General features: G+C 40.8%; 8 protein-coding genes across 8 annotated transcripts; 3 read left to right on the forward strand and 5 right to left on the reverse strand.

The window, feature by feature from the left end:
* Window positions 1-832: 832 nt before the first annotated feature.
* On the forward strand, window positions 833-2,344 carry EAF01_001277 (uncharacterized protein; the record flags this gene model as incomplete). Its single annotated transcript, XM_038909527.1, has 3 exons — window positions 833-932; window positions 1,002-1,705; window positions 1,775-2,344. 3 exons carry the CDS (start codon window positions 833-835, stop codon window positions 2,342-2,344), a joined length of 1,374 nt encoding a protein of 457 aa, XP_038774339.1.
* Window positions 2,345-4,034: 1,690 nt separating this feature from the next.
* On the forward strand, window positions 4,035-4,590 carry EAF01_001278 (uncharacterized protein; the record flags this gene model as incomplete). Its single annotated transcript, XM_038909528.1, has 2 exons — window positions 4,035-4,209; window positions 4,349-4,590. The coding sequence occupies 2 exons, from the start codon at window positions 4,035-4,037 to the stop codon at window positions 4,588-4,590; spliced, it is 417 nt and encodes a 138-aa protein (XP_038774340.1).
* A 624-nt stretch (window positions 4,591-5,214) lies between these two features.
* Window positions 5,215-7,582, reverse strand: EAF01_001279 (uncharacterized protein; the record flags this gene model as incomplete). The annotated part of the gene is made up of 5 exons (XM_038909529.1): window positions 5,215-5,559; window positions 5,615-5,709; window positions 5,759-6,220; window positions 6,271-7,396; window positions 7,448-7,582. 5 exons carry the CDS (start codon window positions 7,580-7,582, stop codon window positions 5,215-5,217), a joined length of 2,163 nt encoding a protein of 720 aa, XP_038774341.1.
* A 33-nt stretch (window positions 7,583-7,615) lies between these two features.
* Window positions 7,616-8,006, reverse strand: EAF01_001280 (uncharacterized protein; the record flags this gene model as incomplete). Its single annotated transcript, XM_038909530.1, has 3 exons — window positions 7,616-7,681; window positions 7,732-7,824; window positions 7,887-8,006. The coding sequence occupies 3 exons, from the start codon at window positions 8,004-8,006 to the stop codon at window positions 7,616-7,618; spliced, it is 279 nt and encodes a 92-aa protein (XP_038774342.1).
* A 474-nt stretch (window positions 8,007-8,480) lies between these two features.
* On the reverse strand, window positions 8,481-9,301 carry EAF01_001281 (uncharacterized protein; the record flags this gene model as incomplete). The annotated part of the gene is made up of 5 exons (XM_038909531.1): window positions 8,481-8,827; window positions 8,886-8,976; window positions 9,033-9,103; window positions 9,156-9,193; window positions 9,261-9,301. Coding segments are annotated over 5 exons (243 nt in total). The 3' UTR covers window positions 8,481-8,825.
* Window positions 9,302-9,664: 363 nt separating this feature from the next.
* On the forward strand, window positions 9,665-12,745 carry EAF01_001282 (uncharacterized protein; the record flags this gene model as incomplete). Its single annotated transcript, XM_038909532.1, has 5 exons — window positions 9,665-10,021; window positions 10,072-10,277; window positions 10,455-10,788; window positions 10,837-11,027; window positions 11,077-12,745. The coding sequence occupies 5 exons, from the start codon at window positions 9,665-9,667 to the stop codon at window positions 12,464-12,466; spliced, it is 2,478 nt and encodes an 825-aa protein (XP_038774344.1). The 3' UTR covers window positions 12,467-12,745.
* A 406-nt stretch (window positions 12,746-13,151) lies between these two features.
* Window positions 13,152-14,876, reverse strand: EAF01_001283 (uncharacterized protein). The gene is made up of 2 exons (XM_038909533.1): window positions 14,403-14,876; window positions 13,152-14,342 (listed from the first exon to the last, which is right to left on the reverse strand). The coding sequence occupies exons 1-2, from the start codon at window positions 14,471-14,473 to the stop codon at window positions 13,409-13,411; spliced, it is 1,005 nt and encodes a 334-aa protein (XP_038774345.1). The 5' UTR covers window positions 14,474-14,876; the 3' UTR covers window positions 13,152-13,408.
* A 187-nt stretch (window positions 14,877-15,063) lies between these two features.
* On the reverse strand, window positions 15,064-16,754 carry EAF01_001284 (uncharacterized protein). The gene is made up of 2 exons (XM_038909534.1): window positions 16,554-16,754; window positions 15,064-16,210 (listed from the first exon to the last, which is right to left on the reverse strand). The coding sequence occupies exons 1-2, from the start codon at window positions 16,607-16,609 to the stop codon at window positions 15,997-15,999; spliced, it is 270 nt and encodes an 89-aa protein (XP_038774346.1). The 5' UTR covers window positions 16,610-16,754; the 3' UTR covers window positions 15,064-15,996.
* Window positions 16,755-20,773: the final 4,019 nt, after the last annotated feature.

The following is a 20,773-nucleotide window of genomic DNA, read 5'->3' on the forward strand; positions in this document are numbered from 1 at the left end:
GTCGGTACTTGGTAGAGACAAGCTTTTTTCAAGCTTCATCAAGAAAAACGGAGGATTCCTCTCTTGACGGGGACCATACTAATAAGCATCGCAATCCAAGACAATTATGGCTTGGCTTCTATCATCGTTCCGTATTGCTTTTTGATCGTTTTGTATCAAGATCAAAAGTGGCACGTTTGAAAGATTTGATCCTCCATTCACGACAGAGAGATGTCAGGAAACTTTGGATGTCTCTAGGAGATGAGGGCCACCAGGGAATCAATCAAACGTGAACCAAACAAGGATGACATACCCACCGCGTAAGCCAACGCGTATCCATTATTCATTTTGTTATGAACCAGGCATTACTCTTTCAGCCCATAGGTTTCCAAATCTTTCTCAGTCTTTAGTATCTCACCCACGGGAAAACCGCTGGTGGATCTACAGGAATCTGAAAATAGTGTTTCGAAACCCACTGGGATGTGGCTGACGCGCAAGGTCTATTAAAAGGAAGAAACCAGAGAAGACTTGCCGTGGGCCGTATGTCAAAAACAGAACAGTGGACCAGAAGTTTTGTTATTATGGAACTAGAGGTAAGTGTAGGAGGAAGTATGTCTCTCTTCTCTTTGAAGTCCTGGAGAATAGTCTTCGTTTCTTTTTGACTTGATGGTAGGATAGCACGCTCTTTCTTCTTAAACATCAGCGATCCGGCATATTTTATCTTATACTCTCGTTTGGCCGCGTCGTTTGCAAATCCTGAATTGATCGGAAACCCCGTTTTAGTATTGTGATTGGTGAAGAAGCGTTATATACAGTATCTCTACTCTAGCTTGAATCACGGATGAGGAGCAAGATGAGGGTCAGTGGAGGAAAAGTCTTGGCATATACTGCTGCTATTTGCTCAACATGTAGTAGTTTGGTTAGTGCAATTACTCTTGATTTGAGCTCTGATGGTATGTTGTCATTCTATGTTGCTTCCTGTTGAGAGAAGAGCAATGTACTGATTGAATAACCATGACCAGCAAGCATCAAAACTGCCGCATCCGATGTCGCCTACGATATGATGAAGTACTATACAGGAAATAATACCGGAGATGTCGCTGGTAACTTACCTGACCCCTATTATTGGTGGGAGGCAGGAGCTATGTTTGGTATCATGGTCGACTATTGGTATTATACTGGAGATACTACCTACAACGCCGAAGTAAAAGAAGCTCTCCTACATCAAGCTGGCGACGATTACGATTTCATGCCTACCAATCAGACTAAGACAGAAGGAAATGATGATCAGGGATTTTGGGGAATGGCTGCTATGACAGCTGCAGAGGCTAATTTCGACAATCCAGACGCTGGAACACCTGGTTGGTTAGCGATGGCGCAAGCAGTTTTCAACGATATGGCATCACGATGGGATGATTCAACTTGTGGAGGTGGTTTGAGATGGCAAATCTTTACATTCAACTCCGGATACGACTATAAGAATAGTATTGCGAATGGTTGTTTCTTCAACTTAGGAGCTAGGTTGGCAAGGTATACCGGGAATTCATCATATGCCGATTGGGCCGAAAAGGTATTCACGTGGGAACAATCCGTTGGATTGATCGGTGATGCTTATGAGGTATATGATGGTACATCCGATACAACGAATTGCAGCTCTCTCGATCATATCCAATGGACATATAACGCTGGTATCTATCTTTTTGGGGCCGCCATGATGTACAACTACGTTCGTTCCCCATTTTCCTCTAACTACCTTCAAACAAGCCATATAGTTCTACTAACACATGCCTCACAGACCAACGGATCATCCATTTGGGAAACTCGAACAGCAGGACTCTTGAATGCTAGTAGTGTATTCTTCAAAGATAATGTTATGTATGAAGCAGCATGCGAAACTACCACAGTCGGTTGCGACACCGATGAACAATCATTCAAAGCCCACCTTTCTCGGTGGATGGCGGGAACAACTAAACTCGCTCCATTTACCGAACCAACAATCATGACTTACATTAACGCATCTGCTAAAGCCGCAGCAGAACAATGCGATGGAGGAACTAGCGGAAGGGCATGTGGAGAACATTGGACTGCAGGAAGTACGTACGATGGAAAATATGGAGTCGGAGAACAGATGAGCGCTTTAAGTGTCATTCAAGCAACACTTATTGGGCAAGCAGCCGATCTCGTTACCAATAATATGGGCGGAACAAGTGTAGGAAATGCAGCAGGTGGAAGTGGAAGTAGTACCACTACTGATGGAATAGTCGAAACACCAATTACCAGTGGAGATAGAGCCGGAGCAGGAGTCTTAACGGCGCTTATAATAACCGGTGTTATCGGAGGTGTGGGATTTATGGTTTTGGGTTGAGATGACGAGGGCGAATGGGGCACTGAGAGGGAAAGATGGTTGTGTCTTTATATGGAATAAGTTGGGCGTCTGGGGTTCAAATCATGTGTACACATGCTTCTTGGGGGTATATCACCAGCATTTTGCATTAGGGGGAGTATTTTATCTTACAATCTGGATTTCGATACTGGGGTATCCATTTATCAGTTATTGGTATTCACCAGATTCTATTTGTACATTTACATTTTACGGTATATACATAAAATAGAATAAGTCCAAGACTACAAAATTTAAAAACCTCTGGATTTCTAATTTTATCACTTGAAAATACTGATCGACTAGTCTCGTATCAACCATTTCATGCACCACATCACAACAGTACATCATATCGTCCATTCAATCACACTCCTTTCCCCACCACAGCACACCACAGAGCCCCAAATATCCTCTCATTTTCATTTTCTCTCCACTATCTTACACGTATTAATGATAATAATATATACAGAAATAATTTCCCCACCCTCAACGAATCATGAATAATGATTTCATCGGACAGATGGCCGAGTGGTTATGGCGTGTGACTCAAGCTCCTAGCTTAGTTGATAGAAAATCAATTAGCATTCTCATGGGCTTAGCCCGCGGGGGTTCGAATCCCCCTCTGTTCATTCTTTTTATTTTTTGGGGAGAAGAGGGGTTCTTTTGGTGAAAGTAGGAGGGAGATGGGCGGAGTGCATGGGATGGATTTTAAATAGGCATGGAAACTGAAGAGGTGTTTGGTGTTATAGATGGGAATTTGTTTACGATGTTTTTATGTTACACTTAACTTATTATGATTTATATCTTCCGAAATACAATAAATAATTTACCACAATTCCTTGTACGCAATTTTCAGCTGGCGAGCGCACACGGAGTAGAATGGAAACTATCCTCTTTCTGTCTCTCTTTCTTACGAACAGAAGTACCCACTCTCTTTCTGGAAAGCGCATTCTATATGTATAGAGTATGATCTATCCAATTCCCATGGATAAATAATTGAACGATTTTTGGATACTGGGTAGGTAGATGGTAGGTATCATAACTTACTTACCTAGACACTCTCCGGACACTGCACTGTACGATGTATTTGTTTACTTACTTGGAGGTGGATACTAGATATATGTATTTATAGATTTTGAAATGATATTTACCTACCTACCTAATAGGTACTTGTATATGTTTTTCTATCACATCTATATACTCTGTACTAAATACCTGGGTACACACAAATTCCACAAATTCCACTCACATCACACCCGACCGCAAATCCCAAATCTAGACTCGGACCAAGAATGAGGTAATAGCACTTAGGTATCTAGTCTCTACCTAGCCCCTCTCGACATCGATGAAAAAGAGGGGTAATTCAGTCTTCACGCAGCTACCAGTAGAGCTCTAACCATACACGATGTAGTGGAACAAATGTGACGTCATTGTGACGGAAGGAAGCTGCTTCCTACCTTTCTGGTAGCTTGCTTGCTTGGAGTATGGTATTTATATATTGATTTTCTGACCTCGTGTACCTACCTACTTACATTGATTCTTTTTCTCTACAGCCAAATAAATAAATAAATAAATCATCTACGAATTCTCAATTGCAATACACTCACTCACACATCAAACAAACCAAACCCATCAAACTCAACCAACAAAACTAAACACCTCCCATCCCATCAAAATGCAATCCCTCTCCCGCACCCTCACCCGCCAATCCCATCGCTTCACCCAAGCCAGCCGTCCCTTCTCCTCCACCTTCATCGCCCACAAATCCGCTACCCAAACCGTCAAAGAAACAGTCCATCAAGTGGATAAAGCCGTTGCGAGCAAGATCGTAGATGGTATCGAAGTTGGTCGTATGTATCCCCTCTTTCTCTTTCTCTGTTTCCTTTATCCTCATCCCTTTCCTATCCTCCCTCTTTTCCCTGATCCCCATCCCCACCCCCTCAAACCCACCATCACAAACTCAAACTAACCCCTCCCCCCAAAAAATAGAAACCGCAGCCCAAAAAGCCAAAGCAGCAGCCGGTCTCTCCGCCTCCGAAGCCAAAACCGCCGCGTCCAACGCCGCCTCCGAAGCTCAAGGTGCCACCTCCTCTGCACGCGGTTCCGCATCTGGCACCGCGTCGGAGATTTCTGGGAAAGCTTCGGAGTTAGCGGGACAGGCGAAGGGGAAGGCGGCGGAGTTGAAGGGGGAGGCGAAGGGAAAGGCGAGTGAGGTGAAGGGGAAGATGTAGAGGGAGAGAGAAATTTGTATTATAAGTTGTGGGTGGATCCGGAGCTGGAAAAAGGTTGACAGGACAGGACTGGACAGGACAGGACATGAAGGGTCAAAAGAAAACAGCAGAAAGTGATATGATAATATGGGAGTCAGTCAATAATTGATGAATGCCACGAAATTCAAAGAATAAAAGAAAATTATAATATGTTTCACACAAACATTTACAACCCCATTTACTTATTTCGATTGTGAAAATGTGAAATAAAAACCGACGATTCTGGAAATATTATCATTAAGTAATCCGTATCTACATACAGTACATACAAAACCTATCACCTCCAACCCCTCCAACGCTCCTTTTTATTCATCCCAACTCATTTGGCCCATGAAAAACCAATCATATATACAAAAGAACCCATCAATCACTCATCCACATCCATATCCATATCCATTCTACATAATCTCTAATGTTCACCCCTTCTAGCTATATACCCATTCCACATAATCTCTAATGTCCACCCCCTCTAGCCATATACCCATTCCACATAATCTCTAATGTCCACCCCTTCTAGCCATATACCCATTCCACATAATCTCTAATGTCCACCCCCTCTAGCCATATACCCATTCCACATAATCTCTAATGTCCACCCCTTCTAGCCATATACCCATTCCCTCTCCTCGAATTTCCATTTCCCTTGGCCAAACTAGCCAGACCACCATTTAACCACCCAGCACTGCCTCTCCGCTTATCCTTTCCCTCATCAGAATTAGTCGTCAATGCATACCACATATCCATAATACCCGCTCGACGAGCTGGTAACATGCTGTATTGAAGCGAATAAAGATTTTTGCGATGGATAGGCGGAACGAATTTGCCGGTTGCAAGACAGAGAAGAACACGAGGTGAAGCGTAATGTTTACGGATGCGATGACCGAGTTGAAAATATTGGTGGAACATGGCGCGGAAGGTGAGCGGGACGGACTGTAGATTTCTGTTAGTAATGTGAAACAAATTAGTAGAAAGAGAACCATCATACTTTAAGATATATGTAGGATGTCGGTGGAGGAGATGGAGTATTAGGTATTTGGCTTGCTAGTTGTTGGGTATCTCGAAGTTCAAATCGTATGCCACCTTTGTACGTTAGTGTGATGTAGTCTGGAAAATTTATGTGAGAACATACCCGGCAATCGTTGCGAATCTTTAAGTCGTAACATCAATGCAAAAAGGGGGAAATGGTTCAAGCATGCAAGTAAAGCATCTAAAATAGCTTTTAATGAGATGATTGCCATTCGTGCACATGCAAATGCCAAGTAGAATACAACTACTGTGGGCAAGAGAAAGAAAAGTAGTGTGAATAAGATCGTGCCTAGCAATAGTTGATCGAGATCATAATCGCAAGAATCGATACGTTTTCGAAGAACGTTGTGCTTCTTGCCCCGAAACAGTTGAAATAAAGAGAGGAGGATGGTATACTGCCAATTGAATATACGTGCAGAAGCCATGTAGAATGAGTAGATATGAAGTGTCAAGATTGTAAGTAGATCAGAGAAAAGGGCGATTGGCATGCTGGCTCCAGCGAAACTGGAAAAACCAACAACCCATATAACATGAGGCAATACTGGATGCAAAGCTTCAATACAGCCTGTGGAAGTTAGTTGATGAATATTTTGTTGGAGAGGACGATAAACATACTTGACCAATGTTCGATGACCCATAAGAACAGATCCCCAAGGAAAGCTGCCAATTCGGTATTGAGTTTCAAGCCAGCTGGCCAATCCATCAGCCAATTTATCGTCCTTTGTAGAGCAGCTATAGAATAGGTGCTTAGGATATCACTGATAGTCTCTGCTACCCAGGCGGAATTGTCAATTATATAAGACCCCAATGCAATTCCAATGATCACATCATTAGCAACTAGCCAAAGGCTATTATAAAACCTTATGTAGTCCGGATGACTTGTTGTCACACTACCCCAGTCTCTTTTACTTCTTCGAAGTGTGACATATTGCATAGGCCAATAGCAGAATTGTTGTAAGCGTATCTCCACTTGCTGTGCAGTTGCGGAGATATCTTTCAAGGCTGCATAATCTGGCTTAGCTCTCCACTCTAGAATCAATAGTAAAGCTTCAGCAGCAAATCTATGACAAACGAGACCAACAACAAATCCACGTCTAATGATAGGATATATGTAGAGAGTGATGAGTTGCCATATTGTCAAAAGAACGAAATCACGCATCGTGGTTGCTGACTCCACTACCCTTTCCGACACGCTCAGACTTCTCCTTGACCGAGCTCCAACTAGCGAAATGTTTTTCTGTAATAATTGATGGACCTCCCAAGCACAATTGATTTGATTGACAATTCTTGGCAAGGCGAGTTCTTTCTGTGACGGCGGGTGTTTAACGACGGAGTGGTACTTCAACTTTTCGACTAGTTCCTGAGTCCTTTTCCTCTGTCTCAATTCTTCTCGTTCTTCCTCCGCATCAACACTGCCTGGTGCATGAAATGTCATTTCAGCCTTGTCATCCAATGCCAATGATATAGGCTTTAGAGATATGTATTGCATCCTATTGGGCTGAGGTCGATCAAACACGACTATTTGATTCGTTGATGCTCGAGCACAAGATATCTGAGGTAATTTGTATGCCGAACCTGTCGTTGCGCGGATTTGAAGAGTATCGACATCTGCCTTTGGTGAATTTGTCAAGCCCAATACCTGTAGTGAAGACTGCCCGCATAACTCATAGATTCGCTCGATAGGATGACTGGCATTTCGGAACAGAGTTCCGACCTTCAATGCATTCTCTACATTGCGCGCCTGCAATTACGTCAGTCGGATCCAATTTCATATAGCCTTATCGCTGCTCACGTCAACATCCTCCAATATCGCAACCACAAAAATGTCCAGGCCAGAATTCCTCCAGCCAACTATTACTCCAGGTGAATCGCTTCTTGGAATATCCCTCGGCCAGAAAATCCTCATCAATCCATCATGATCGGGCATGACAAATACTCAATTATCATAAACTCTCTTCCTTCAAAAAGAACCCCGACGTCGCAATTGTTCTCGTGCAGATATGCCGACGCTGCCAGATCGCGGATGCTATTGGATTATTAGCTAGGCTTGTGATTGTAGATGTAATGCTTCTTTACTAGTGTCGTCTCCCTCGACGCGAGCCTTTCCACTGGTATGATGAATAAAAAGAAGAAGAGGGAAAGAATCGCGAATCCTTTCAAAGTTCGTGCCTATGCGCCAATGTGTTATTAGTGATATGTATTGACTTCATTCAGGGGAAATCAAAGCTAACCACTACTCCGTGATCCCATGCGAATATTGCAAGCTCATAAAGTCTTGTAACCAGATCCCACCTCGCAGTGATGTAGCCGGCTACGAAAATCGCAAGTGTGAGAATAGAGAAGGGGTGCATGAATTGTTTCCTATTGCTGGCGCATCACTGTATATTTTGCTGTAGAGAGTTCGAGACGAGTTTACTGGCTTCTGCAGATAACGGTACTCGGCGGAAGAGTTGATGGTGGGAGGGGTGAGGGATAAAAGAGAATAGACGATGTAGGTAGTAGGTAGGATGAGAATATATAATAAAGGTGTTTTCACAAGTATGAGGTTCTCGAATCCCACATATTTGTATAATAAAGTCAGGGTCCAGATTTTGGGTGGGATTCTTTTTTTCTGGATCTTCCTTCATATAAACCAATCCCGATACAGGAATTTAAACTTATCTGGAGAAACGAACAGAGAGAGGCTGAAAGCAATTTGTTCTTTTGCAGGGGTAGATGAAATTAAGCTTTATAGGCTAAGGATTATGATCACGTGCTAGTGTGAAGTGTGAAAATTGGTGAACGTTTGATGGGACAGGAATGGAAATGGAGGGGAGATGAAGACAAAAATGTTGAAAGCTATATCAATCGATATGTCATACATATGAGTGATGCTGCACTATATTGCCGAAATAAATAGACGTAGAGAACTTGCACTTTCGATAAGTCATGTTCCCTAGCCGGAATGTCCATCTAAACTTTGGTGGCTATCAAAGTACTCCATGCCATGCTGTTGCATTGCTTGCGAGTATAAAATGTTCCTATTCTTTGAATATCAATATCATATAAATTTGAGATACTTTAAATTCCCCAACAACAATACAATCGTAACCTGCAAAACCATCCTAACGCCTTTCCCATGCATGAGTGGTAGTGTTGTATGTACAGTCTGATATCATGCATGCATTTCATTCTACTCAACAATTAGCCATCACATTCCCTCCCCCCAGAGTATAATCCGAATCACTCACAAGGCCGTCGTAAATTTACGGCGTCATGTTCCTTATGATCCTCTCGTGCTTCCTCAAGCATTTTGTCAATACCACGCTCTTTCAATGCACCCTATATTAGTTAGAATGGGAATCGTTCAGAACTACTGAAGGATTTTCCAAACTTACCGTTAAACATTTCCGGTAATCTTTGAATAAAGATTCACACTCATCGGTTGTACCTTTGCCTCGAAGGTATTCTAATGATCATGTTAGTTCATGTCTCTACTTCCAAGATCGAACCTGGCTTACTTTCGCTATACCATTTCAAGAAGCACGAATCATATCGTCTTTGAAAATGTTCAGCATATCGGAAACTGGTTGAGAAACGAATAGAATAAGGTAGACATTACATACTCCTTGACTTCATTGCATTCGGGTGCAAGTGAAGCCGACATTATGAGAAGATTTTGGTGTAAGATTGTAAGATTGTAAGTTGTGGTTTCGGATTGTGCTTTATTACTACCAAACTCGTGTGGCGATGGGTGAGATCCTTTGTCATGTGAAGTCGTGAAGTCGCCAAGTCGTGAGTAATAAGTGAAAGAATTTATAATTTCGGCTGAAATGAAAACTGTCAAAAATGCGGAGGACCCAACCTGCAACAAGGTTTGGAAACATACGCTAGTATAGGTAGTTCCACCCACCGTTTGAAATAATGACAAGGGTAAGAAAGTTGAACTTTTGAATATTTTTTGACCAAATCCAATCGTAGAATTCAACTCAATCTTTTTCAACGCAACAGCAAATCAATTCTGTCAATTATGGCAGAAGATACGCAGGATTTCAAGTCCTTACAAGATGAAGTTCAGGCTGCTCTCGTAACAACGGTCAAAACTGCCGGTTACATAGCATCAGAAGATCTCGGCTTTCATCGATCATTAAATCCTGAAGTGGGAAGTGCTCTCGATGAACAGAATGCGCGCTTGCTCGCACTTGCCAATCAGTTGCTCAAGTCTGCAGCTTCCGTCTCGGGTATTCAGGTACCAATTTTAGAAGATGCCGACGACGTTGATAACAATTGGCGCGGTGTTGTGGACGTTGTGGATTCCTTACTCGAAAAAACAGATACTTGCCTCGACGAATATACGGGAATTATCAAAAGGGAACAAGTGGAAGAGGTGATTGTTGAATCGCGTGAACCATTAAATTGCATACTGACATCTGCCAGACTTCTGCGACAATGAAATTCCAGAAACGACCCCTCGACAATTCGCTCCGTACACAAAACCTTGTGAAGCCACAACTAGCATTCGAGGTCAAACCTGACAATGAGGATACATCACCGTGGCTACCTCTTCTTAAGACGAAACCGCATGCGAAAGTGCCATTAGAGGAAAGTCTTGGAATCATTACAAACGATTTCGACCAGAAACAGTATGACTACTTTAATTTTATTCCCCTCGCATCACTCCCGGATTGCCCGCGTGAAGGAAGGAAGCTGGAAGACTTAAGCAAGTCAGCCAGGGTCGGTCGCTCCAAAGCAAAACGGGAGATATTAAGAAGGCTCTAGGAGATGGGTTCCACTATAAGATTTACTAACAAACAATTCAGGCATAAACATCCTTATGAAACGGAAATTTTACAACTACAATACCCGAGCGCTATGTACGAGAAGGCGGAACCAATTAAATATCTACCGGTTGAAAGCACGTCTGCGAAATTTGTTGATACCTACGAGGGTGTTTTGGAGATGCTGGAGGAGCTCAAAGGCGCTAAGGAAATCGCGGTCGACTTGGAACATCATGACACCCGTTCATATGTTGGTCTCGTATCTTTAATGCAGATCAGTACTCGCGAAAAGGACTGGATTATCGATACCCTCAAGCCATGGAGACAACAGCTTCAAGTACTCAATGAAGTTTTTGCCGATCCAAATATAATCAAGGTATGTTGTATACTTCCTGAAATCTATCAATATTAGCTAACGAGTTAGGTTTTCCATGGCGCTTATATGGATATTGTATGGCTCCAACGCGATCTCGGCCTATATGTAGTCGGCTTGTTCGATACACATTATGCATGCAGAAGGTTGGGATTTGCTGGAGGAAGCTTAGCCTTCTTATTGAAGAAGTATATTGATTTCGATGCCGACAAGAAATACCAACTAGCAGATTGGCGAATTAGGTAAGCTCAGATTTTGAGGATTTATATCATTAAACTAACAAATCTCTAGGCCACTTCCCGAAGAGATGTTCTTTTACGCTAGAGCTGATACACATTTCCTTCTTTACATTTTTGACAATCTACGAAATGAACTACTTGACGCACCTGATGTTGAAACGCCTGATGCAGAGGAACCTGTAGCATCTTCGATGAATGTAGTCTTACAAAAGTCTAAAGAGACTTCGTTACTTCGATATGAGCGACAGCTATACAATGCAGAATCTGGGAAAGGGCCAGGAGGATGGTTTTCACTAATTTACAAAACGCCTGCTCTATTAAGTAGTGAGCAATTCTCGGTATTCAAAGCTGTACACGCCTGGAGAGATCAGATAGCAAGAAAGGATGACGACAGCATTAATTTCGTCATGTCCAATTCGGTTGTTGTCAATCTAGCCAAATTCATGCCTATGGATATGATAGCCTTGCTGAGTATAATTCGACCAATATCTCATAGCGTAAAATCGCGTACTGGAGAACTCTTGGAAGTTATCAAGGCGGCAAAGGAAAACGGAAAAGATGGTCCAAAATCGATAGACGTCCTCAGAAAATCACCGGATTCTACCGCAACCCCAAAATCCAACACTGGAGCAAAATCCGCATCGCAAAAGCTATCTAAACTTGACGTTACACCGGTAGACAAAACTGAACTTACAACAGAGACATCCTCTTTCTGGGGAGGTGCATTCGGAAGTAGTATATGGGAACCTTCAACCACAACTCCGGATCAAGACAGCATGAGACTCGCAATCCCCTTGCCCCAACTCTCGGAAGAAGTTTTCGCCGAAACGAGTACACCTCTTACCGATCGATCCCGTATGGCCATGCCCGAAGCACAAACGCCTGTTGCAACACCCACACCTAGTAAGGTAAAAGACGAACCATTTGTCCTGAAGCGAGGCTCGAAAAGAAAGAGCGAGGTTATCACTGATCCTGATGAAGACCAGAAGGCTGCTGGTGATTATGACATTTCTCTTGACTATACTTCGTCCGCGGAAGCCGAAAGACGTCGAGCTAAATTTGCAAGAATGGAGGAGAAACGATTAAGAAAACAACAGAAGAAAGAAGCAGCTAAGGAACTCAAGGCAGCGGCACAAGGAATTAAAGCAGGGGAAGAAGAATCCGAAAATCAAGAAGTAGAAGAAGACGTAGAGAATTCGGAAGCAGAACAAGCGGATGAAGAGGAAGGACAAGAAGAAGAGGAAGAGGATTTCGATTACAGTAAAGCGGATTCGGTACTTAATTCCAAAAAGGATAAGAAAGACAAAGGTGGAAAGGGCGGAAAGGGAAAGAAAGAAAAGAAACCATTCGATCCATATCAGAAGAGTAGTAATGCGGAGAAGGGAATGAGAAGAGTGCAGAACGGGGAGAGAGGGGGACGAAGCGCGACTTTTCAGAAGTGAGGGAATTATTTTACGGGGAGCCAAATCAATATGGTTTAGAGATCATAAATATAGGGGTGATGAATTTGGAGTTGAGAGAATTTGAGAATTGAGCATTGAATCGAGCGAACATTTAGCATGTAAGCAGAGGATGAATGAAGAGCCGAAAATGAGAGGGAATAGGCGAGGTGAGGATTTTGGTGCATATGATGTATATGATAATACCTACCTACACTACCTACCTACCTACCTACCTACCTACCTACCTACCTACTTACCTACACTATTGTAATCTAATATAGTGATTTGCTGTACCTACAATAAACTTCTTTGAATATGAATTGATATTGTAGGATGTGATGGGGTAGGATAGGATGGGATGGTTGGATGAGATATGGTGGGATATAATACGTGATGAGCAAGATATCGACCCTCCTTACTCTTTCGCTACAGGACGAAAGGAGAGGGAAGGGAATTCGGTTTGAATCGATGGAGATGGAGATGGGAAATATCCTTTACATCTCCCTTTACATATCGTCATTCACATCGATATTGGCATATTATACTTAAAATCCTGCATGCACGCACATATGCATTCAATTTTCATGAATCAATCAATCAATTCCATTCATCATAAAATATCGCATCATCTTCCGCAGCATACCCATCATACGAAGAAGCCTGTCTGCCTACCCAACCGCCTAATAATCTCCTAATAATCTCCCCAGAACCCCGCTCCCTTTCCCCCTCCATTGTCCCCAATCCGTCCGCTATCAGACCAGACCAGCCTAGCCCAGCCAAAATCATAGGTACCCATACATAGAAAAGAAGAAGAAAAAAAAGGACAACACGTCAACGCCCGCCAATATTGAACGATGCTCACTTTGGACAATTCGATGCACTCGTTCCACACATATCCCACATACAATTCTCAATATCGATTTTTGTTAGGAAAAGAAATCCTTACTTCTTCTCCTCGAAATAAAACTTTCCAAGACCCGCTTGATCGGGACTCCCAAGCGGAGGTCTACTCGCGGCAGAAGGACTATCCTCAATCCTCTCTTTCAGGATCTTCTCTGCAGCTTCGGCACCTACTCCTGTACCCAATCCCGAACCGGTCGAATTGCGATTTCCGGCAATTCCTACCCCCTGACCCCTCGCAGCCGTGTCTACATATCCGCTGGTATTATCATCCGTAATTCCATCTAGCATTCTCGCATCGCGTTTTTGCTGCTCCGTGGTTGTGGATGTCGATGCGCTGACGGGAGTGCCGGGATTGCTGCTGGAGACTTCTTTTGCTAGACCGCTTTTTCCGACGGCGAGAGGACTCGCGAGGAGATTACTCCGGCTGTATATTGGTCCGCTGACGGTACTTCCGGCTCCTTCGCCAAATCCGACTAAACTCGTATCGTCGCTCATTCCATCCTCGTTGCCTTCTTCATCCATAGCAGATGCGGAAAATCGATCCCGATCATCGATTTCCCGGAAGTTGTTATCCATGCTCATTTCATCATCATCGGCTTCCGTTTGTCCCTTCGCACTATTAGATGCCCATGTGGTTGTCCGACCGGTGAGAGATCCAGTCGCGGATGCAGAACCGACCGTAGACATGCGGGTTGTGTAGACGGGATTTCCGGCTTGATCGAAATAGCCTGGGATCTGACCGGTTACGGGGATAGAGGTGTTACCGCTGGGGTTTTGAGGGGTTGCGGTGGTGACTCGTTCGAGACCTGCGAGACGGGAAATTCGATCCGCGCGTTGTGCTTCGAGAGTATTGCTAGAGAGGGTGTGTTGGTGGTGGGAACTTGCGGTAGGATGGGCGGAGCCGCGTTGTCCATCTTTGATGGCGGTAGTAGAGAGGGCGGAGAGGGATGTGGTGGTTGAGTTGGGAGTTCCTCTGGAGAGAATTAGATTAGTGGTTTGCTAGAGTGTGGTAATGGAGGGGACAGCTACGTACGGTGCATCGACTGGAGTATCAACATTTGATGGTGGCTCGGGCATACCGATTAACGTAGGTGTAGATGACATCTTGATGTTGAACCTTGTGTTATGAGATGATGTTTAGATATTTCTGGTGTGTTCAGCTTGAGTAAGTAGTTAGGTAGGTATGTTTGGTGGAATTGGAAGCTTCTTGGCTCGTTTGGTTTGTTTGGTTCTTATTAAGGTGGGCTGATTAGCTCGATAGTCTCTGGAGCTGTAAGGCTGGACTAAAGATTTACACCTAGTAATAAGATTAGGCTTTTGAATTCCGCCGGTTGAAAGAATCCTGATGTGATTTCGTTTTATGTATTTTGTAGACAAGATAGTAATGTAGGAGTCCTTCGAAATAGTATGATATCAATCGTATTGCTTGCTTGCTATTGCTTGCTTGCTAAGAGTTTCCTTACTACTCCAATATTCTTGATGGAAAGATCCAAATTAAATTATCTACCTGGGTCTTTAATAGATGAACGAGCAAAGCAGCTTAAGCTGCAAATGACGCAGTTCCCACGACGCTAGAGCTTATCGGGTCGAACCCAACATTGCAGAAACATACTATTCCTGTTTTGTTGCTAGTGAGAAGTTAACTTCCCCTGTCTTTCATTCTTCCAACAACATGATCTCTCCACTCATACTTCGTACTCATTTCAACATACCAATAGGCCATCTTACAAGGCATGATGGTGAAGTATGGTTTGAGAAGGGAACCGACTTACTTCCAGGATTGTGATTCGCCGAGTTCAGCACACGGTTCACGTGCTATTTGCCAACATTTTGGACATACAATTACTAATGGTGAAGCATGGCGGTCAGCAATACACTACCCACCTCGTGGCTTGAGTTCAAGTAGAATTCTATGCTATCTGCTGGATGATTGAGACTCAAGTCGCTATTCGAGTTGAACAGGGACGAATCCAGATCGATTGAACATTACTGATTTCAATGCTTCGTCTTCCAACTTGTCGTTGACGTGTGTCTCCCTTTCGTTGTGGATTAGACCGAGAAATCTTCATCAGGTCCATGTCAAGGTCAGCAGTTCCGAAGATCATAGAGCGCTAGCCTGTCCTATTGAATTTCCTGAAGTCTGGGATATCGATTTACTTCACCTTTTACCACAAAAATACACTGAACGTCATGTCAGAGGCTTACTTGTCTTAATCACTTGAGTTGTACAGAGAATGGTACATGAAATTCGTACCAATGACCCCCGGTGGTTCCTGTTCCTATAAGCGATTGAGGGCAGACCGTACACTTACTATGGTAGAACTCATCAGTCACGTTCACCATTCTTTTATGACCACAAAGTTGGCTGGTCTCTCTCTACATAGCCTTCATACAAGTGCACAAGTGCCTCTTGATTGAAAGGAGACTCACGATTAAGCGTACCTATTACTCACTGTTATCTTAATGTCACTTGGTAAAGAAACCTCAATGAAAATGTTAACAAATTGGTGACAAGTTTCCCATTCCTGTTAAGTTATCGAATCATCCTAAAGGCCTCTCTTGTAACCATCCAACGTTGCCAAGCCCACTTTGAACCTTCAAGTGATGTGCCAAGCCTCTCATTTACGCTAGAATATTCTATCGAACTGCTGCAATTTCCCGCTCATTGTATGTATAGCAGTTGAACTTCTGTTGAGGTTGCCATTGACATGGACAGTAGGCAGGACGTATGGCACGGGAGAGTCGTTGTCGACAAGGTAGCGGTGAATGCGATGTGTAGAGAGATGCCCAGCTTCAGTAGGAGAGTGTGCGTTCGAAGAGCTATGCGACGTAGTAGTTGGGCTAAATGAAAGAAGGATACATTAGAAAGTACTCCTTCAGATGGCCACAGTTGAGAGGGAGGAATGAATGGGCTATTGATTGAAGACAAATTATTGCATTGCATATTAGTAGTTTTTGGCTATAGATAACCTCATAGCAGGTGAAATGGGGATGTGCAAAAATGGACAGAGAGGACGAGTTGCAGGATACTTGATCCAATGCAGACTCTGCTGAAAGAGTATCTTAAAGTCCAATAGGCTAGAGGATAGAAAACAAAAGCCATTGAGGAACATCATGTCATGTTGCGAACTGGAGAGGATATCCCGTATGGTATTATCGAATGCAGGAAACAAAGATAACTTACTCGGAGGTTACAGAGCCTTGCACAGCAATGCAGGAGCTCTTACTATTGTTCGACATGGTTACTTTGGGATTTGAGGTACGTAGATGTATCGTTCAGGATTGGCGAGAGGAATTTGGCAATTGAACTACGAACATCTGATCAAGAAGAATCTCTTGTATAAAGGAAGAAAATAGTGAAAACCTTGGGGAAACAAAGTGTTTATATACTGAAGGAAACTCATGAGCAACCATTCCGGTCATCTATTTCTGAAGGTTACATGCAACGAGTAAAAGTAGTGACAGGTCCCAGTGCCATATCACTCTTCCAATCTTGTCACTGACCTTCCAAATTTTCGCCAAGCCCTTGTTCGGTCGTAATTTTAGCCATATCACTCTTCCATATCTAACCATACACCTAATAATGGAATTAACGAGATTACTAGTCAACAAGTCAACAAGTCAATTAACACATCACACCAACTTTAAAAACCCAGTGATTTTATAAATCTGATGGAAAAAATATATATATTATAGAATTAAGTATAATTCTATATCTAATAGAAATATTAAATTTCTAAAGTCAAAAAATGATCTCTTAATCTAGCTCTATAGTTTAGTAAGTCATAACTACTCCTGTTTTAAGTTATTCTTTTACACTAAAAAGTGCTTTTTTAGTTTATTAATATCTCTATCAATATATATATATAATTCAGATCATTTTAAGTTTATATTGAAGATTTTAGATTTTTAGGATTTTTATAAGTGAAGATTTGAAGCTTTAAAATATTGATTTTTTAATTTATATAAAAATTATCTATAAATTTGAAATCAGTTTTAAATCTTTAATAACTTTTTAATTATAATTGATAAAAAAGATTAAATACTTTTTAAAAGGTTTAAGTTTAAATTTATATAAAAAATTATAAAAATTAATAGTTATAAAGATATAATTTAAATGGAGAAAAATAGTCGTTATAATTTATTTATTTATTAATTTATTAATTTACATTCGAGGGGCAAGCCATAAAAGCTTGCCACAACCTTCCAGGGGGTATTAGGGATAGACTAAGCTAATAGTTCTATATATATATAATTATCGGCTTAGTTAAGCATTTTGTTCTTTTATGACTGTAATGTTGGCGGAGAGTGGGTAATGTTATAAGTATTATTTATTACTTTTGCTAACAAGTTTAGGCTGTTTAGCTCACTTTATGCTAAAGAGTTTAAAGATTATTTGAAGTCTTAAAAAAAGGTAGGGTTGTAGGTTAATAAAGGCTAGAGTGATTATAGGTTGTTGTAAATAGATAATTATATTGTTGAGAGAAAGAGGGGGATATATTATAACCATTCGAATATAAGTAAAATTACTTTTTAAAAGTAAAAAGGTGGGGTGGTGGTAGAGTAAAGGTTTTTTTTTGTTGGTATTAGAGGATTGAGAAAAGATTCCGATTTTTTTTTAATTATATATAAATACTGAGCTATAAATTTAAAGATGATTAAACTTCGAAAAAATAAATATTAATTGAAAAATAATTTAGAATAAAAACGGGTACGAATTGCTTTATTACTGAGCCAGCTATTCCTTACGGAGAATAATAGTCCTTTTGTTGTAGTCGTTATAATTTCGAAAGTATTTTTATAAATACTTATTAATTGAAATCTTTCTAATTTTTTTGAATCTTCTATATTATAAATAAATTTTTTTAATAAAAATCTAAAGTTTATTTTTAATAATTTTAATTAAAAAGTTATTAAAGATTTTTTAAAAAAGTAAAATTTGTATGTAATTCTTATATAAATTTAAAAAGTCGATATTTTAAAGTTTCAAATCTTTATTTAGAAAAATCCTAAAAATCAGAAATTTTTAATATAGGCTTAAAATGATCTGAATCATATAAATATAAATTTTCAATAAATTCTATCTATAAATAAAAAAGTTTTCTTTATTAATTTTAATGATGAAAGGTGACTCATAACAGGAGTGACTAGAAAGTCGAGTACTCGACTTATATTAAGATCTTCGAAAAGATAAATTCTGAAAATATTATAAAGTTGCTGGGTTTCTAAAATTTATATAGTATATTAGTTGACTTATTAACTTGTTAACTAACAATCTCATTAGTTCCATTACTAGATGCACGATTATGTACTGAATCTTATTCAGTCGCAGTGTAACTATATTTACTGGAATAGATCCTTCAAAAAAAAATAGTCTTTTGGGTGCGCGTAGTTTGTAAATCCCTGGTAAGGGTAAGGTAGGGGCCGATGGAAATCGTCACTCCATTAATGAAATCTCAAATGGATTATCCAATGAGCTCATAATCACCTCGCTTTTGGTAATACGGCATATGCAATGTAGCTTTGCTAGCTTTGCTATAGGTGGGCTTATGGGGTCAAAATAAGAGTGTGGAAGGTCGAGCTATGGATATGGCGTTGGAGCAGACGTACCCTCTACTTGACTCGCTTAGGCTAATTATTCTTGTGTGTGACCCCCGTGCGCTGTGTATGGTATGCTAGTTAGATTTCCAGGTTCTCAGCCAGACGCTGAGGATACTGAGGGGTACGGCCCAGCAGGGGCATTTTCTTTTTCTCAAGAACCACATACTTTATCTTTTTTGACAGGCATGACCGAGGCTGGAAGAAAATTGGACTTAGTGAGACAACGAGGCTGGGGACGATTGCGGTGAGGCAAAGATGATATAGCAAAAGTGATGTTTTCTTTAAGAACCACAAATTTTAACATCTTTGACAAGATTTGAAAACAATTCCATATTGGGAGCCTAGAGCAATGCGAACTACTTTACATTTCATAATCTTTTGGTATTCTTGGTTAGGATTGTGGTCATTTCAAGGCTGGGTTTCCAAAAATCCTTTTGACCAACAAGGCTACGTGTGACAAGAAAATTGTGGTTTTGCGAACTACATGGGGACGAATTGCAAACCACGATCTTTCGTGTTGTCGGTCGTGATTTGAGGACCATTCAAGGCTGATAGGGGCAACAGCGTGAGTGTGCGTCTCGAAATTTTTGGAAGAAATTTATCACCCGCATTTTTCAGAGGTAGAATAGCTTCGAGCCAAATGATATTGATTTGTTTTCGATGATACAAAAGATTTGCCACCCAAGCTGGTGGTTGAAATTAGCTCTACTTATTACCTCATCTAGCCTGGAACAGATGTATACAAGAATTTGACAGGTTTTAATTGCAATACGCTTAACGTGGTTTAACACCGAGTGCACCATATCACCGAGTGCACCACGAATTTTACATACAAAATACGTCTGTGCGTAACCGTGCACTTTCTTTATTTAATAATATAATTTTTCAAAATTTGAAATTGTAACATTTAATTATATAAATATTATAAAAATTTAATTATTTATTAAAAATTTGAGTTAATATAGTAGTTATTATAGGAATAGTTTTTTTGTAACGAAAATCGTGACAATTTCCACTTTTTATAGAATATAATAGAAATTTTTATATAGAAACTTAATACTTTTATAAAAAATATTTTCTTATTAATAAATCTTTTTTGTTTTTTAAAAAATATTGATTAAGTATTAAAATATGAATATTAGGAAAAGGCTAATTTTGGTGTATTTTGAAGTGTTGCATTCGGTGATATGGTGCACTCGGTGTTAAATCACGTTACATCTTCTTTCAATACTAATGCGTTTGAGATAACGTGGTTTATCATCATGCGGCCCATATCATCATGCAGCCCACTTTCACCTCAATTTGCACTCTTTTATTTCAACACGTGTTTTATCAACAACCCACGATGCATTCGAATAATAAAGAAGCCCGTATACTCCTAGCTATCGATGCTATTCATAAAGACAAAAAACTAAGTGTTAGAAAGGTTGCTACGATGTATAATATACTATGTACAACACTACGGCGTAGAATAAACGGTTTTACCCCTTGTATAGAATATCGATATAAAACCTATAAACTTACAGAATTAGAAGAAGAGATTATTATTCAATATATTCTTGATATGGATTCGAGAGGTTTTCCATTTAAACTTAAAGGGGTGGAAGATATAGCGAATCATATTCTTGAATCGGGAGGTGGAAAAGCGATTGGAAAGCTCTGGGCGCATCGATTCGTAAAACGTCATAAAGAATTAAAGACGTGTTTTAGTCGTGTTTATAACTTTCAAAGAGCTTTGTGCGAGGATCCTGAGTTTATTTGAAAGTGGTTTCGTTTTATATCGAATATGCGAGCGAAATTTGG

The sequence above is a fragment of the Botrytis porri genome (assembly GCF_014898465.1).
Source record: "Botrytis porri strain MUCL 3234 chromosome Unknown BPOR_002, whole genome shotgun sequence".
Taxonomy (NCBI): Eukaryota; Fungi; Ascomycota; class Leotiomycetes; order Helotiales; family Sclerotiniaceae; genus Botrytis; species Botrytis porri.